Source organism: Eschrichtius robustus, chromosome 11 (genome assembly GCF_028021215.1).
Source record: "Eschrichtius robustus isolate mEscRob2 chromosome 11, mEscRob2.pri, whole genome shotgun sequence".
NCBI lineage: Eukaryota > Metazoa > Chordata > Mammalia > Artiodactyla > Eschrichtiidae > Eschrichtius > Eschrichtius robustus.
The window spans coordinates 100,055,784-100,074,443 of NC_090834.1; the positions used below are offsets into that span (position 1 = coordinate 100,055,784).

General features: G+C 38.4%; 1 protein-coding gene across 2 annotated transcripts in view; it reads right to left on the bottom strand.

Moving 5' to 3' along the window:
* Positions 1-18,660, bottom strand: part of CKAP5 (cytoskeleton associated protein 5) — a 105,514-nt gene that overhangs the window by 25,794 nt on the left and 61,060 nt on the right. For both annotated transcript variants that reach the window (XM_068554353.1, XM_068554354.1), the window contains exons 16-27: positions 17,232-17,324; positions 14,641-14,826; positions 14,016-14,110; positions 9,519-9,576; positions 9,305-9,430; positions 8,551-8,690; positions 8,240-8,414; positions 7,541-7,654; positions 5,997-6,125; positions 1,850-2,044; positions 1,338-1,473; positions 96-184 (exon numbers count right to left, since the gene is read on the bottom strand). In XM_068554353.1, coding sequence (XP_068410454.1) covers positions 96-184; positions 1,338-1,473; positions 1,850-2,044; positions 5,997-6,125; positions 7,541-7,654; positions 8,240-8,414; positions 8,551-8,690; positions 9,305-9,430; positions 9,519-9,576; positions 14,016-14,110; positions 14,641-14,826; positions 17,232-17,324 — 1,536 coding nt within the window. The remainder of the gene's footprint in view (positions 1-95; positions 185-1,337; positions 1,474-1,849; positions 2,045-5,996; positions 6,126-7,540; positions 7,655-8,239; positions 8,415-8,550; positions 8,691-9,304; positions 9,431-9,518; positions 9,577-14,015; positions 14,111-14,640; positions 14,827-17,231; positions 17,325-18,660) is intronic.

An 18,660-nucleotide genomic window follows, 5' to 3' on the forward strand; every position in this document is an offset into this window, starting at 1 on the left:
AATCTTTCATATGTAATATATCTTTGCTAAAAGAATGACTCAGTGTATAAAACACTTAAAAGCAATTCTACATCTAAGTTGCAGAATTAACATACCTTTGCTTTAGAGGAAACTCCTAGAGCTTTGGCCTTTTTTGGATCAGGCTTGGGTTCTACAGTGCCAGAAACAGAATCTTCAACAGGTGCTTTGAGAAAAAAAAAGCATGTACTGTAAATACAAACTCTAACTAATATCACTATATTCTGGGCAGGTTAAATATATAATGATGGTGAGAAAGCCAGTAGTTTTAAATATATCTATTAAAAAAATTATTTTTATTTTTATTTTATTTTTTTGAAAAGTTTTTTTTTAAACAAATGTATCCATTTTTTAAAGCGCTTTCAGTTAGATATTTTTCCTAATCTTTTTTCTCCTCGATTTCCTCATGAAAATTAATTCAGAAAATCTACATCTCCTTTATCAACATTTAAACTGCAGTTTAAAACCATTTTCTAAATAGCAGTTAAAAAACCTTTTTGTTAGACTGATACTTCCTTAAGGGAAGAGTCTATCATCTTTGATACTATAGTAAACTATATATACCATATAGCAAGATCCCAATAAATGTTATAACTGAATATATACTTTGATACCAACAATTTTACACATGTAAAATTTCTAACTTTATAGCATCAATAATTTCTACCCCACTAAACAGAATATTATTATTTTGTTTAAGCAATAAGTCTAGAAGAGCAGTGGTTACAGGTTAGTGTTCTATTTGTACATTTTGGAATTTTAACATTAGGATGAAGAAATCAAGAATTTTCCCTTGAAGAAGTTTAGTAAATATTAGAATGGATCAGCAAACAGCCAAGTGTAGTGGAAGGGGAACTCATTTATGAATGAGTTAAGCAGAGGTCTCTGCTGGTTCAGGCACTGGCTGGCTGTTTGGCCTTGTGCAAGTCACTTAACCTTTGGTGTTCCTTACCTGTTAATAAAGAGGGTTAAGCTAGATGGTCCCAATTCTCCTTCTAACTGTGATATCCAATAGCAGAAAATAGTTGTGGAAACCTTAGAAGTAAGACTGAGCACTTGCTTTCTGGCGTATTTCATTGTGATACTCCAAAACTCCTTTTTGGAGTTTGAAATCAAATTAATCATCCTTAAACCCTCAGCACAGTTCCTGGCATAAAGCAGGTAACCTGACAAATGTTTATGAAAAGAGGGTAAGGAGATGGAGGGAGGACTTGGGATCTAAGCCATGAGGAAATGTGATTAAAAAATGAAGGTTGGATTTCTTTAAGAGTTCCCTTGGCTATTTCCTTCCCCTTTAACCCTCTCAAAGTAAGAGTTACCTGAGGCAGGCTGGAATTTGGCTGGAGCTGATCCTCCCACGGGTTTGGAAGTTGCTTTAGCAGGTGCAGCGGGCTTGGCTGGCATGTTAGCTTTGGCTTTCTCTAACATGGCCAACACCTGATCTTTAGAAGTTGGCTAGGGAGACAATATAACAGAGGTGAGAGGCCACATAAACGATATACTCATGCTATGCTTACTAACAGATCTGCTGTCAAAACCTTGAGCTCCTAGTTTTCAAATACCAATGAAGTAAGGGAGGCAGCACACAGTGCAAGAGAAGTAACACATTATGAAGTCACAGTAAATTAGCTGCCATTCTAGAAGGTCACAATTTTCATCCCTGCAAAGGCAGCAGGTTCTTTAGAAGTTCTACACTACTAAATATTTTATTTCTGCTCTCATTGGGATTTCAAGTTGAAACTCATAGGCGGTAATATGATCTTTTGCCTATATAAATTCATGTTCAATATTTTTCTAAATGGCTTTTAACAGCAGCAACAAGTAGTAGTACTTTTAGTTTCCCAGTAGCCTTGGCCATTTTCTCATATCCTAAATGCATCATGAAGAATGGCAAGGCATCTTGGGCCTTCTTTCGCACATCTCCATTGCGATCCTCTAGGCAGGAGTAGAGGTGGGGAACACAAAGGATAAGGTCTGTGGGGGTGGAACGGAGAGTCGGTAGTTTCTCAGCCAGCCAGCCCAGAAGCTGCCAAAAGAAATAAAGACCAGTTACACACTGCACGTAGAAAACTGTCATTATTTATGATCTTCAGCTTAATGATTTTATCAGTCCCAAACACTGAATTAGTTCTCACACTACAACTTTCCAGTGTGCAATCAGTCATTTCCATTGTCCAATGAAATGATAAACATGCAATGAAGATAATCAGCTAAGATAAGGACACAGTTTTTTGGACCACATTTGAGCATTAAGTTATAAAGCTTTAATAGTTCTTAATGCATCTCAAACTTTCACTTCTTTTTTAATTCTAAGAACTATTCAGCTAGAGAAGATGCAAAATATTTATTTGATCAGAAGATGACAAGTTCTACCAGGACTTCTGCTTTCTGCCTTACATAGACAGTTTTTCTCTATATCTCTGAAGTATTCGTTTTATTTTTTGTTCTGTTTTTCGGCCATGCCATGTGGCTTGTGGGATCTTATTTCCCCGACCAGGGATCAAACCCCGGCCACGGTAGTGAAAGCACAGAGTCCTAACGACTGGACTGCCAGGGAAATCTGTATTTATTTATTTATTTATTTTTAAAATTAATTTTTAAAACTAAATTTATTCATTTTTGGCTGTGTTGGGTCTTCATTGCTACGCATGGGCTTTCTCTAGTTGTGATGAGCAGGGGCTACTCTTCGTTGTGGTGCGCTGGCTTTTCATTGCAGTGGCTTCTCTTGTTGCGGAGCACAGGCTCTAGGCGTATGGGCTTCAGTAGTTGTGGCGTGCGGGTTTCAGTAGTTGTGGCTCGCGGGCTCTAGGCACATGGGCTTCAGTAGTCGTGGCACGCGGGCTTCAGTAGTTGCCGGCTCATGGGCTCTAGAGCGCGGGCTCAGTAGTTGTGGCACACGGGCTTAGTTGCTCTGCAGCATGTGGGATCTTCCTGGGCCAGGGCTCAAACCCGTGTCCCCTGCATTGGCAGGTGGATTCGTAACCACTGCACCACGAGGGAAGCCCTGCATTTATTTTTTAGTTGAGGTATTTATTGAGATGATTGTATATTCACATGCAGTTATAAGAAATAATAGAGAGATCCCACTCTACTCCGTTTCCTCCAACAGTAGCACTTTATGAAACTATACTATAGTATAAACAACCAGGATATTGACATTGATACAATCTACTGATCATACTCAGATTGCCCCAGTCTGATTTTGTCTCATTTGTGTATGTGTCTATATTGCTTTCTCTACAATTTTATCATGTGTTAGTGTATTCCCGCAGTCAAGATTTTGAACAGTTCCATCCCAAGGATCCCATGTGTTGCCTCTCTTATAAGCACATTCACATCCCTCCTCCCACTCCCTAATCCCTGGTAACCACTAATCTGTTTATCCACTTCTAAAATATGAGATTTCAAACTCATATAAATAGAATCATATAGTATGTAACTGTTTGGAATTGGCACTGTCACTCAGTACAATTCCTTGGCGATTTATCTAACTTGTTGCATGTATCAATAATTTGTTTCTTTTATTGCTAAATAGTATTACACATATGGATATAAAATAGTTTGTTTAAGCATTCACCTGTTGAAAGACATCTGGGCTGTTTCCAGATTTTGGCTATTATGAATCAGCTGCTATGAACATTTGTATATAGGCTTTTCTGTAAACATAAATTTTCATTTTTCTGGAATAAATGCCCAAGATTTGCTGGGTCATATAGTAATTACACATATAGTTTTATAAGAAACTGCCCAACTGTTTTCTGGAGTGGCTATACCATTTTACATTTCCACCAGGAGAGTGTTCAAGTTTCTCCACATTCTTGCCAGTATTTGGTGTTATCACAATTTTTTATTTTAGTAATTCTGATAGTTGTCTGTGATATCTCATTGCAGTTTTAATTTGCTTTTCCTTGATGGCCAATAATGTTGAACACCTTTCATGGGCTTATTTGCCATCTGTATATCCTCTTCAGTGAAATGTCTGTTCATGTCTTTCGCCTATATTGTAATTAGATTTTTAACTGTTGAGTTTTGAGAGTTCTTTATATATATATATGTATATATATATATGTGTGTGTGCATATATATATATTCTCGATGATAGTCTATTATCAGACATAGAGGTTGCAAATATTTTCTCCCACTCCAGCCTGTCTTTTCATCTTCTTCACATGGTCTTTTGGAGAGTAAGAGTTCTTAATTTTGATGAGGTCCAATTTATCAATTTTTTCTTTGATGAATTGTGGTTTTGGTGTCTAGTCTAAGAATTCTTTGCCTGAAGAATTTCTATATCCTGAAGGTTTTCTCCTATGTTATCTTTAAAAGTTCTATAGTTTTATGTTCTACATTTAACCCCATAATCCATTTTGAGTTAATTTTGGTGTAAGATGTGAGGTTTAGGTAAGGTTTATTTTTTTTGTCTCTGGATGTCAACTGCTCCAGCATCATCTGTTGAAAAGGCCACACTTCCTCCACTGAATTACTTTGGAAACACCATCGAAAATTAGTTGCTCATATTTGTGTGGGTCTATTTCTGGGTTTCCTCTTCAGCTCCACCTATCTGTGTCTATCCTCTTCCTCCTACCCCTTGCTATCACAGTGTCTTTTTTTTTTTTTTTTTGCCACACAGCTTGGCTGGGGGGTATCTTAGCTCCCCAACCAGGGATTGAACCCGAGCCCTTGGCAGTGAAAGCATGGAGTCCTAAACACTGGACCGCCAGGGAATTCCCCACAGTGTCTTGATTATGTTAGCAATTTAATTTAGTAAGCCCTAATATATGGTAGAGAGGCTCTTTCCATTTTTTTTCCTTTGTCAAGATTGTTTAAGCTAGAATATAAATTTTAAAATAACCTTGACTTTGTCTATAAAAAAAACTTTCTTGAATTTTGATAAGAATTACATTAAATGCATACATCAATTATGTATACATTAAATGTATAGAACTGACATTTCTAATTTCTACTATGTTAAATCTTCCAGTCCACAAACATGGCATGTCTCTACATCTATTTGGGTCTTCCTTGAATGCTTCATCAGCATTTTTGTAATTTTCGGTAGACATATTTTGTATTTGTTTTGTTAAGTGTATAGCTAAGGATTTCATTTTCTTTGGAGTGATTGTAAACTGTACTGTGTTTGTAACTTCGGTTTCCATATGTTCAATGTATTATAAAGAAATGTGATTGACTTTTGTCAAATGTGATTGTGTTTATTTTGTATCCTGCAATCTTACTGAACTCATTTATTAGTTCTAGGAGTTTACTTGTAGATTTCCTGGAATTTTCTATGTAAACAGTCATGTTACCTGCAATTAGGGATAGTTTTATTTACTCTTTTTCCAACTGTATGCCTTTCATTTCTTTTTCTTGCCTTATTGCAGTGACTAGAACTTCCAGTTCTATGCTGAGTAACAGCAGTGAAAGTGGACATTCTTGCTTTGTTCCTGATCTTAGGGGGAAAGCATTCAGTCTTTAACCACTAAGAATATTATCATTTATAGAGGTTTTTTGCAGATGCTTTTTTATTTAACTTGAGGTAATTCTCTTCTATTACGAACTAACTGACAGCTTTTATCATGAATAGCTGTTGGATTTTCTCAAATCCTTTTTTTGTGTCAACTGATAGGATTATATGACTTTTCTTTAGCCTGTTGGTATGACGGATGACACTGATAGATTTTTGAATGTTGAACTATTTTTGTCATGATTAAAACCTCTTACTTTACCACTTAAGAGTTCAAGAAAAGAGAAAACTTCACAAAAAGGCTAGTCCTTTAAAAAGTTTTATTGTTAAAAAAGCACATGAAAGGAAAAAAGAAAAGGAAGCACATGAATAAAAAAGCTCCAGGAATTTGGTTTCATTTTATTAGCGATTTTATAATGGAACTCATTCTATCCATTCATGTATATTTATTAGGTAGGTCCAAGCCTCTATGAAGGTAAAAGACATGAGTAAAGCAAATCATATTTGTGGTACTAACCTCTTGCCTCAAGAAAGGATTTTCCTTTTTGAGCTCTTCAGAAAGATCTTCCCCCTCCAGCCATTCCTTCATGCCAGTCTGTTCTGCCCAAGCATTCACAGTTGCTAGGGCAGCAGCTCGAACATTGTTCTGAATGGAAGAGAGAATCAGTAAAGGTAACACTGCTATGGTTTGGAGGTAGGGAGTGAAAAGCCCATTACTTTGTGAACACGAACAATGGAGGTTTCTCTAAAGCCCACATGAACATACTTGGAACATACTTCACCTTCTTTGAAACAGAATGTAGATCCATGTTGTACTAAAACTCCAAAGTAAATTAGAAACATAAAACTCCAAATTGTAAAGATCCTATACTCAGTTAATTAGGGAAAACAGTGACCTGGGCATAAAATATCATGTTAGGGGAACAAACTCTTAGGTTTTGTTTCCTGAACTTCTGGGGACTCTTATGTCCCTGGTTACCTGCTAAAGAATGTAATTCTACCTGCTAGAGAACTCTTAATAGTTAGACTGAAATTAACAATTTGATTGAACATTTTTGTTTTTATATTAATTTGCATTCATAGAATGAGAACGACTTACTGACATGAAAAATATTAAAATAGTCCAATTCCTCAAATTAAATGAATTACACAAAAATAAAGAGACATTCGAATATTCAATTAAGGATAAACATAAGAGCTTGCAACTTTCAATGCGACAAATTCCAGGACTGTGAAACTGCAAATATCTTACTGAAGTACCAGAAGATCCTACTCTAGTAGTTGAGGGAACAGGTAGAAAATAAAACACACGATCCAAAATTTATATGTTTATTCACTCTTTATACCAACACCTTAAACAATGATATCATAATCATAATAGCAACCGTTTTTTGAGTATATACTGTATGAGACAGGTACAGGTACTTTATGTACAGATGCTTATTTAATTCTGTAAGAATTAAATTTCATAGATAAAAAACTGAACCTCAAAGAAGAAAAACAACTTATCTAAGGGTCACAAAGCTAGTAAGTGAGATATCTGATCACCTTAATAATGCCTGGGAGGTAAAAATTTTTACTATTTTCCTCCTAATAGTCTCTTCTCTAACAAAGTTTATAAACTGTTTACATGCACTCTTACATGTAAGAAAAGGATTGGGGCTTCCATGGTGGCACAGTAGTTAAGAATCTGCCTGCCAATGCAAGGGACACGGGTTCGAGCCCTGGCCCAGGAAGACCCCACATGCCGCGGAGCAACTACGCCTGTGCACCACAACTACTGAGCCTGCGCTCAAGGGCCTGCAAGCCACAACTACTGAGCCCGCGTTCTGCAACAAGAGGAGCCACCGCAATGAGAAGCCCGCGCACCACAATGAAGAGTAGCCCCCGCTCGCCACAGCTAGAGAGAGCCCGTGCAGAGCAACAATGACCCAACACAGCCAAAAATAAAGACAAATAAATAAATAAAAAAAAAAAAAAAAAAAAAAAGGATTATTCTTAGCCCAGTCATGTGGCTGGCCTATTCCAGAACAGAGCTGTGGTAAAAAGAGTCAGTTTTACCTTGCTGTCTCCAAGCACTGTGATGATAGGGATGCCTAAGTTCTTCACATGTTGCTTGATGTTTGGGCCCATGGCTACTGCCAACTGCTGGAGGATATTCAACGTCTGCTGCACCTGGGTGGGAAAAGCCAACACCTTATGTTCCAACCATAGCAAGGTGTGCTCAAAGTTTTGCAAGTTTGCTGCTATACAGTCAATGCACTAGGAAGTTTCTGGCCTACTTTAAAAAAATCAGCTCATTATGATACTAATCAGCTTATGAATAATTTTGGGTGATGGCGTCTCCTTTTGTCATCAGTTCATAAAATTGGAATATTAGAATTTTAGACTAGAGATTAATAATGCTTTATAATTTTAAAGTAAGGTTAAAGCCCAGTTTAAGAAACATCTCACATAAAAATCCAAATTTAAAAATTAGAAATTAACTTGCTTATGTGTATTACAAGCAGTGTTATATAAAAATACTTAATATCAGAGCCCTGTAAACAGCAAATCTGAGATTCATGAAAATTTGATTAATAAACTTGCCATCTACCAACATATCTTGAGGCACACTTAAGAAATTAAAGGAAGCTATTTCTAGTTCAAAGCAATAGAGTGACTAACTCCTTTTTGTTTTTGCTGGTGAAGGTTACTGAAAAGGATCCCCTTGCAGGGGCAGAGAGGGGAGAGAAAAAAACAGGCATATATTCTACGTACCAAGATTTTATTTGAATCGTTGAGTCGACCCTTCAAGGCAGTTGGAAGTTCACCTATGTTTGGTTGGATAAATTTTGCTTCATTGATAATACCTGCCACTTCATCTAGGCCTTCTTTCCTGATCTTCCAATTCTTGTCACCAATCTTAGACGCCAACTCTGAAGTGATTTTATCACTGAAAAAAGAAGACAGAATCCTTAATTCCAGATGCCTAAAAGAACAATGATGTCACAGAAGTACCCTTGACTGAGAAACAGAAGAAACCATTAAGAATTAAGCATAATACATCAAATAAATCATTAGCAACAAACCTGATTTCTGTCCTTGGCAAAAGATCCACAACATCATTTCCCCCATCATCTGGTTCGTCTCCATCTTCTCCTTCCTCTGTACCACTTGTACTGTGTTTGGAAATCCCTCTGGTTGGAGCAGGTGGGTTCTGTCCCTGCATCTACACACAAATAAGTCAGTGAGGCTAATGAACTTGATGAAGAATATGACAGCAAACTGGTTAGAGAATGGTACCTGTGTCAAACTTTCATATTCCTTCATAATACTTAATATTCACACAGCACATATTTTAATTCCTACTTAGATTCCAATTTTGAGACTATGTGACAAAAGATATCTTTATACAAACCTATTAGACTCTGACATCTCAATCATAAAGCTGTCTTTTGACTTGTATGCCCAAGACAATACACAGCAAGTCTGCCAAAACTTAGCAATTTCAATTAGAAAGTTTATTCAAGGAAGGTCAAGTTTCTTTTTACTTAAAAAAAAAAAATTAATGTTATATTTAGTGTACTTTTGGAATAGGTAATACATTCAAAATGTTTGATATTCCAAAGCTACAAAGGGGAAAATGTCCCATCCTATACTACAGCTATCTAGTTCTCTTCCTCACAAAGTCATCAATTTCTTATGAATTCTTCCCAGGGATACCTTATACATATAAAAGCAAATACATACATATTCTTCATTCCAAAGGGTTAAAAGTTTAAACTTAACTAATATGAGCATTCTCAAGTCAACTATGGATTGTATCATTTGTGGAATCTTTACCTTCTCAAATTCTGCATCTATCTGGGATAGGAGGGCAGGCTTCTCATCCTCAAAGAACATTCGCAAAGAAGGACCAACGTACAGATACATCACACCAAGCAAGGTGATGGCAGAAGTCCTCACAGCCTGGCAGAACAAAAAGAACTTTTCAGATCAGAACAGAACCATAAAGATGGCTGTACTACTCTTCCTATACATGCTGGTATGTACTCACTGGGTTTGTTGCAGCAAGAGCTGTCTTCACATTGCTAATGAAAGCTTTCACGTTCAATCTAGAAGAAATAATACTTAGAATGAAAAACAAGTGAAACCTCAAAATACTCAGTGGAGTTTTATAAAGCCAGACTCTAGAACCAGCTTCCTTTAGATATGTCCCGAGTTTCACCTATTCTCTTTCTACACTCATTTAAAGTAAGCTTTAAATACTATCTATATGCATTAGATCAATCCAGTGTTGATCTCTTTCCTGAACTCCAGATTCATGTATCCGACTGCCTTTGTGACATTTCCATTTTTATGTCTAGTAGATATCCTACATCTGTCAAAACCAAACTCCTGATTATCCACAGCCCGCCCCCAAACCTGTTCTTCCCACAGTCTTCCCTATCTCAGTAAATAGCCACTTCACTCTCCAGTTGCTCAGGCCATCCTTGACTCCTCAGAGTCATCCTTGACTCCTCTTCTCTCTTAAGTTCAATATCCTGCTTAGTTCTACTTTCAAAATATATTCTGAATCATAATACTTCCAAGCCATATAATTTCTTGACAGGATTATTTCAGTAGCCTTCTAATTAGTCTCCCTGCTTCTGCCCTTGATCCTCACTATCTGTTCTCTCTGACTATAGTCTGAATAATCCTCGTATTCTTCTGCTCAAAACTATCTAATGGTTTCCAATTTATTCAAAACTTTGAGGCCCTACACAACCTGGGCCCCTGTTCTTTCTTCAATCTTTATCTCCTACCACTCCCTACTCCCTCACTCTTCTACTCCAACTGCATTCTGAAGAACAATTACTCCTTGCTATTTTAAAATATATCACGTGTGCTCCTGCCACAGGGCTTTTGCACTTGCTGCTCCCTTTGTCTAGAATGTTTTTCTCCCAGGACTTCCCTAGTGGTGCAGTGGTTAAGAACCCGCCTGCCAATGCAAGGGACATGGGTTCAAGCCCTGGTCCAGGAAGATCCCACATGCCGTGGAGCAACTAAGCCTGTGCACCACAACTACTGAGCCTGCGCTCTAGAGCCCGCGAGCCACAGCTACTGAGTCTGCGTGCCACAACTACTGAAGCCTGCGCGCCTACAGCCCGTGCTCTGCAACAAGAGAAGCCACCACAATGAGAAGCCCACACACCGCAATGAAGAGCAGCCCCTGTGCACTACAACTAGAGAAAGCCTGCATGCAGCAACAAAGACCCAACGCAGCCAAAAAAAAAAAAATTAATTAACTAATTTTTAAAAAAAGAATGTTTTTCTCCCAGATTGTTACAGATAGCTCCCTCATGTCCTGAAGGTCTGTGTCCCAAAGTCATTGTTTCAGGAAGGATTCCTGTCTACCCTATAGAAAATAACACTATCCCAAACACTCCAAGGTAATACCACTAACCCCCATTCTGCTTTATTTTTATTCCATTGTTATTATACTTTCTGGTGTATTTTTTACTGTTTATTGTCAGCTCCCCTTACTCAAATATAAGTCCCGTGAAAGGAGGAATTTAATCTTGTCCATGATGTATTCCCAAGGGCCTGAAACAAAAGACTGGAATATCACAGGTACTCAATATGTAGTTGTTGAATAAATGACAAATCATGGATGAACTGCAAAGAGGAAAATATTCACATGGCTTTTATGTCATTTATGCCAAGAGATTAGTTTTACATCAAAGACTATACAATTAAGAAGGGATTAAAGGGACTTCCCTGGTGGTCCAGTGGTTAAGAATCTGCCTTCCAGTGCAGGGGATGCAGGTTTGATCCCTGGTCAGGGAACTAAGGTCCCACATGCCGAGGGGCAACTAAGCCCACGTGCCACAACTACTGAGCCTGCGTGCTCTGGAGCCTGTGCGCTGCAACTAGAGAAGCCTGAGCACTGCAACGAAGAGCCCGCGTGCCGCAAGATCCCACGTGCTGCAACTAAGACCCAGTGCAGCCAAATAAATAAATAAATAATTTTTTTAAAAAAAGGGGATTACAACAATATCCTCAACTATAGGAGGACACCACAGATACCGACATAACAAAATTCTTTGCTTGAATGACACTTAAATGATAATTTCTAGGAAATTCTCTGGCAGTCCAGTGGTTAGGACTCAGTGCTCTCACTGCCAGGGGCCTGGATTTGATCTCTGGTCGGGGAACTGAGATCTTGCAAGCCAAGTGGCATGACCAAAAAAAAAGATAATTTCTAGAGTATTATATCTTCATTTGGTAGAATCAGAACACTGTTTTGCAAGTGGCCTACTAAGAGGCATGTTGTGACAAGCACCATGGCACAGAGAAATGCAGCACAGCACAGAAGTTACAGTATTCTCTCTTGGAACCAGAATGCCTGGATTCAAATCTTGGCTTTGGGGCTACCCTGGTGGCACAGTGGTTAAGAATCCACCTGCCAAAGCAGGGGTCACAGGTTCGAGCCCTGGTCTGGGAAGATCCCATATGCCGTGGAGCAACTAAGCCCGTGAGCCACAGCTACTGAAGCCTGAGCCCCTAGAGCCTGTGCTCCACAACAAGAGACGCCACCACAATGAGAAGCCCACGCACTGCAACGAGGGGTTGCCCCCGTTCGCCGCAACTAGAGAAAGCCTGCGTGCAGCAACGAGGACCCAATGCAGCCAAAAATAAATAAATAAAATAACTTTATTAAAAAAAAAAATCTTGGCTTTGCCACTTTCTAGCTGTGACTTGGGCAGATCACTTAAGCTTTCTGTGCCCTAGTTTCCTCATCTATAAAAGGAGAGAACAATACCTCACATGGTTTTTATGATTAAATCAAATGAGTTATTATTTAGAAAGTGCCAGGCATAAAGTAAGTCTATAAAATTTTGTTAAATAAAATACAGTAGTCCCCCCTTATCTGGGAGGGATACCTTCCAAGACCCCCCAGTGGATACCTGAAACCGTGGATAGTACTATATATACTATTTTTTTCCTATACCTATGGAACTATGATAAAGTTTAATTTATAAATTAGACACAGTAAGAGATTAGCAATAATAACTAATAACAGAATAGAACAATTATAACAATATACTGTAATAAAAGTTATGGGAGTGTGCTCTTTCTCCTTAATCAATTTTTTCAACTCTACCAGAAATGCAGCAGCTGCTTCACTGGCAAACGCAGCCTCTCCTGTAATTTTTACATTTTTCAGTCCCAACCTGTTTCTGAATCTGTGTAGCCATCCTTACTTGCAGCAAATGGCTTGGTGTCACTTGTTTCAGAGGATCCCTTACTGAAATCTTCAGTCTGCACGCTTTTGGGTGGAACACATTGCCATCAGTCATGTTTTCTTTCCGTTTATGTCTTCCACCCAAAAATTTAATGCCTTTTCCATCTTAACTAAGCACTTACAATGTTTGCCGTTTGAGGTGCAACAGTGAAACTCACGAATTTCTTTTTCCTTCACAATTTATGGATAGAAGATTCTTACTGTAGATCTTAGCAACCTCAGCATGCCCTTTTTTTCTTTCCTTACTGAGTTGAGAACTTTCACTTTTTCACTTAAAGGAAGCACTTTACAGCTTCTTTTTAGCATATCCAAATTGCCAGCATCTCTACTCCTGCACTTCGGGGCAATTTTTTTTTTTTTTTAAGACTTTTTTGATGTGGACCATTTTTAAAGTCTTTATTGAATTTGTTACAATATTGCTTCTGTTTTATGTTTTGGTTTTTTGGCCGTGAGGCATGTGGGATCTTAGCTCCCTAACCAGGGATCGAACCTGCACCCCCTGCAATGGAAGGCAAAGTCCCAACCACTGGATGGCCAAGGAAGTCCCATGGGGCCATTATTAAGTAAAATAAGGGTTACTTGAACAGCAGCACTGCAATACCACAAGGATCGATCTGTAACTGAGACAGCTACTAAGTGACTGATGGGTGGGATACACTGGACAAAGGAATGATTCATATCCCGGGCAGGACAGAGTGAGATTTCATCATGCTACTCAGAATGGCCCACAGTTTAAAACTTATAAATTGTTTATTTCTGAAATTTTCATTTAATATTTTTTGACTGCAGTTGACTGTGGGTAACTGAAACTGTGGAAGGTGAAACCACAGACAAGCGGGGGACTACCGTAAACACATGTGTTCAACAGGCAAATAACTTTGGGAAAGAGTGGGTTAAACAAGTGTCTCAATTGCAGGACTTCTGAGAGCCTTTAATTTTCCAACGTGCACTATAGATCTCTAAACAAGTGTGATTTTATATAGTATTTTCCAAATGTATTTGACTAGAAATCCTTGGAACTGGCTTTTCTGTGGGACAGTTACAAATACTTGAGGAAAAATAACTTAGAGAACTCTAATATTAGTGGATATCAAAATGCAGGAGCACAAGCCAATATAGGCTTTTCAGGAACAAAGGTAGTTTTGTTTTATAAAAATTATAGACAATCCAGCTCTGGCTTCTCAGAAATAAGCAGCAATAGCTACAACAAATATAATCACCAGTCAGAGACTGGCAAAACATGTACTTGATTTCTTTCTGACTTACCCAGAAAAACCAAATTCTTTTATTGCATTTGATAGCCAGTTCAGAGTTTCTGACTGATTCTTGGGATTCTTCTGTGAGAAAGCCATTGACATAACCTGGAGTGGAAAAACAAACATACAAAAAAACCAAAACAGATCTGTGTTTGCTCTCATATTTCTCGCAGAAATATAGCTTGACATTAAGGCAGGAGTGGATTAAGCGTGGTTTTCCTGATGCTAACACAACTGCAAGGATGCCTTAGGAATGAAATATTTAATTTACACAAGAAAATGAGGTAAGTGACAGAAGTATTAAAAGCATTCTCACAGTATTGTACATCAACTAATACTTCAATAAAAAAAATTTTTTTAAAGGCAATCTGGACTGTTTACAACTTTTCATTAGTGGTCACTGTGGATTATAATGTCTTAAGAGAAAATTACTTTCATTCTTAATAGAATATTCTTGACTAAGACAATTTTAATTATCAGGCAACAGTGCAAAAATTACTAAAGGTAAAAGTAAAAACAGTATCAAAAAAGGTTTTACTTGAGAAAAAAAGAACTAAAGTTTAACTAATAACCTTAAATTAAAATTTGGGAAAAAACTGGGAAAACTTGAGGAAAGAAAGCTCTGTGTCACTAACCTGTTCAGCTGTCCATGGCAACATACAAGCTTCAGCTATTGCTGTCATAGCTTCTTTTGCATTGTTCCCACATTTCACATCTCCAATCTTGTCTACAAGGCCATCTAAGACGATCTGAGCTGAAGTTTTGGAAAAATTTCCCTTCTGGGCAATCAAAGCAACTATGTGAAGCTTCATTTGCATCACCTGAACAAGGATAAGTACCAGAAAGTTATGAGTAAGCCAAAGACATTTATTTTGGCGGGGGTGAGGTGTGCCACGTGGCTTGTGGGATCTTAGTTCCCTGACCAGAGATTGAACCGGGCCCTCGTCAGTGAAAGTGCCAAGTCCTAACCACTGGACCGCCAGGGAATTGCCCAAAGACATTTATTTATTTACTTATTTTTACAGCAGCCAGAAGATGTAACAGCTGAGAACATGACCAAACTAAAATCAAATTTTAAACCAAGAAACAAAATAATTTTTATCCTTTAATTGTTATCAATTAATGTAGCTGACAGCTAAGACAGAAAAAAAACCACTCAGTGTTTTAAAATATTAACAAGCAATGTTACCACATGAAGTTTATGAATTGAAAAATATAATTTCTATTTTCTCCTTCTCCTATGGTTATCTGCATATAGTACTGAGCATACATCCTGAAATACATAATAAAATGACCATACTAATTCAGAGTTCTTACTAGAGTTGCCCACAAAAAAAATTACAACCCTCGTGTACATACACACACACACACACACACACACACACACACACACACACACACACACCAGAACTTGAGAGATTTAAAGAATTTGTAGATATTTAAGTGGAAGAATGGAAGGAACTGTGAAAAACAATTTAAAGATATTAATGTGATGATGGCAGATGTCTGGGACTTCAGACACTTTTGACCAAAAATATTTCCCTTTGTCCTGTTTGAATATTTAAATAACAAGTGTTGGCAAGGAAGTAGAGAAACTGGAACTCTCCTGCACTGCTAGTGCAAAGATAAAATGGTACAGCCACTTTCGAAAACAGTTTGTCAGTTCGTCAAGAAGTTAAACACAGAGTTACCATAAGATCCAGCAATTCTACTTCTAGGTAGATACATGTGTTCACACAAAAACTTGTACATGAAAGTTCATAGCAGCATTATTCACAAGAGCCCCAAAGCAGAAACAATGCAAATGCCCATCAACTTATGAATGGGTAGGGACTTCCCTGGTGGTCCAGTGGTTAAGACTCCCCGCTTCCAATGAAGGGGGCGCGGGATCCCTGGCTGGAGAACTAAGATTCCATATGCTGCGTGACACAGCCGAAGAAAAAACAAACAACTTATGAATGGGTAAATAAAATGTTGTATATCCATATGATGGAATACTGTTTAGCAATAAAAGACTGTAGAGTTGATATATGCTACAGTATGGATGAACCTTGAAAACATTATGCTAAGTAAAAGCCAGACACAAAAGGCCACATCATTCTATTTACATGAAATGTCCAGGAGAAGTGATCCATAGAGAGAGAAAGTAGATTAATTGTTGCCAGGGACTGGGGGTGGGGACTTGGGGAGGAATAGAGAGTGACTACTGACGGGTATGGGGTTTCTTTTCGGGGTGATGAAAATATTCTGAAATTAAATAGTGGTAGGAGTTGCTAACTATGTGAATAGACTAAAAACAGCTGCACTGTACCCTTTAAAACAATTTTATACCCTCAGGAAAGTTGTTATAAAGGAAAAAAAGATATAAAATTACCTCTTGTTATGGATCTAATACAAAGAAGGGTATTAGCTCAAATTAGGTGTGCTTCTTTCACCTATCTGAGGAGCTATGTAAGGGGAGTTTTAAAAGTGGTGGTGTGAGGGGAAGAAGGCAGCATCAGAACCTTCTGGCACGGGAAACCTTTGTGGAGCTGGATGGTATGGATGAGGTTATAATGCAGTGCTAAGGGAACAGTGAGCAAGGGAGCTAAGGTCCTAAACAGAGAATAAGAGGTGGCAAAACAGAAGTAAAAAAGAGACTAGCAGGAAGCCAAAAATAAACCTGATACATTTCAAACTTTTGTTTCCCATCAGCTCTACCTATGTCTAGAGGAGGAGAAGAAAACTCTTTTCTCATTTTCCTTCATGTATTACTTTCCTATACCTCCCTTTACACCTACTTTTTAGACTAAATAACGGTACTGCTCAATTTCATCTCTATTATCAGTTAATGAGTTAAACCGATTATGTGGTAATTTTTTATTGGCAATTTAAAGACTACATTTATTTTTTATGCAAAGAAATAAGAAAGCTATCTCATTGTTCATCCCTCCCTATATTAGAGGGCTTCCAGGCCTAAATAATGAGAAAAATGCATACATATGAATTAACAAACAATAAGTATTTGTATATATATAAACTCCTAAATGCACAAAGTTAGAGTTATGTGTTTAATCAAAATGGACACATTCCACTGTTCATTTAAAATTACATGACACATTGGCTGAGTGATTTTAAAAAAAAGAACAAGCTAAAAATTACCAAACTATACCTCTCTAATACGCCATAGGATGATGTAATGAAAATTACTTCAATAAAAGACATTAAATCTCTAATTTAAATATACCTGAAAATTAGTTTCTTTCCATCCAGGTTTCTTGGCCAGCATCCTCACTAATGCCTGGCATGGCATTTCAGTTCGGTCCATTAGTTCAACAGCCTTGAAGTAAAACAAGATAGTAGGAGAGTTAAGGGATTAATGATTAGTTCCAAGGGAACAGTATATACCAAATCAATTAAGTGTTTACCTTTGAAGGAGTGAGGGGAATGGAAATGAGGAGGGTCACAGAGAGAGCTTGTTTACCTTCTGTTATAATACTGTGTTTCTTAAGTTGGATGTTTGGTATATGGTTGTTATAGTGATGCCACTGAAACTCTTTTTTTCACATTTCAGGAATTCACAAATAATTTGCCCCAAAGAAAGTAACAGTAACACTTTTAATTTGCCCAATGTATGGCAGAAACTGCTAATACATATTTTGACTTATTTGATTTTCCTAAAAACATAGCAAAGTAGAGTAGGTTAGAAGCATTTAAGTACAGGTTTCAAAGAAGCACACCTCAGGGCTAAGCCTGAGTGGCGGATGCAGGACTGGAAGCCAGGACTCCTGGCTCAAGTCACAGCATTCTTGCAGTTTCTCCACACCCCTCCTCATTAGAATCAAAGAGTGTGTGCCAGGGCTTCCCTGGTGGCGCAGTGGTTGAGAATCTGCCTGCCAATGCAGGGGACACGGGTTCGAGCCCTGGTCTGGGAAGATCCCACATGCCGCGGAGCAACTAGGCCCGTGAGCCACAATTACTGAGCCTGCGCGTCTGGAGCCTGTGCTCCGCAACAAGAGAGGTCGCGATAGTGAGAGGCCCGCGCACCGCGATGAAGAGTGGCCCCTGCTTGCCACAACTGGAGAAAGCCCTCGCACAGAAACGAAGACCCAACACAGCCATAAATAAATAAAAATTAAAAAAAAAAAAAAAAAAAAGAGTGTGTGCCAAAATAAACCAACATGCTCCTGTCCAACACAGATTGTTTTTAAAGAAGCTTCTCATACCAAGCGATAATGTCTATTCTTCTGAGAATCAGGACAACAAAGAGGGAAACATAGAAATGGATGAGGGGTGGTTTATGTGAAGAGACCTGTTTGCCTAGTAAGTTTAATACCATAATATTAAAATTCAGGGACTTCCCTGGTGGCACAGTGGTTAAGAATCCGCCTGCCAATGCAGGGGACATGGGTTCGATCCCTGGTCCAGGAAGATCCCACATGCCATGGAGCAACTAAGCCCGTGCACCACAACTACTGAGCCTGCGCGCCCTAGAGCCCACGCACTGCAACTACTGAGCCCACGCGCCGCAACTACTAAAGCCCGCATGCTCTAGGGCCTGCATGCTGCAACTACTGAGCCCACGTGCTTCAACTACTGAAGCCCGTGTGCCTAGAGCCCGTGTTCTGCAACAAGAGAAGCCACCACAATGAGAAGCCGCGCACCTCGACGAAGAG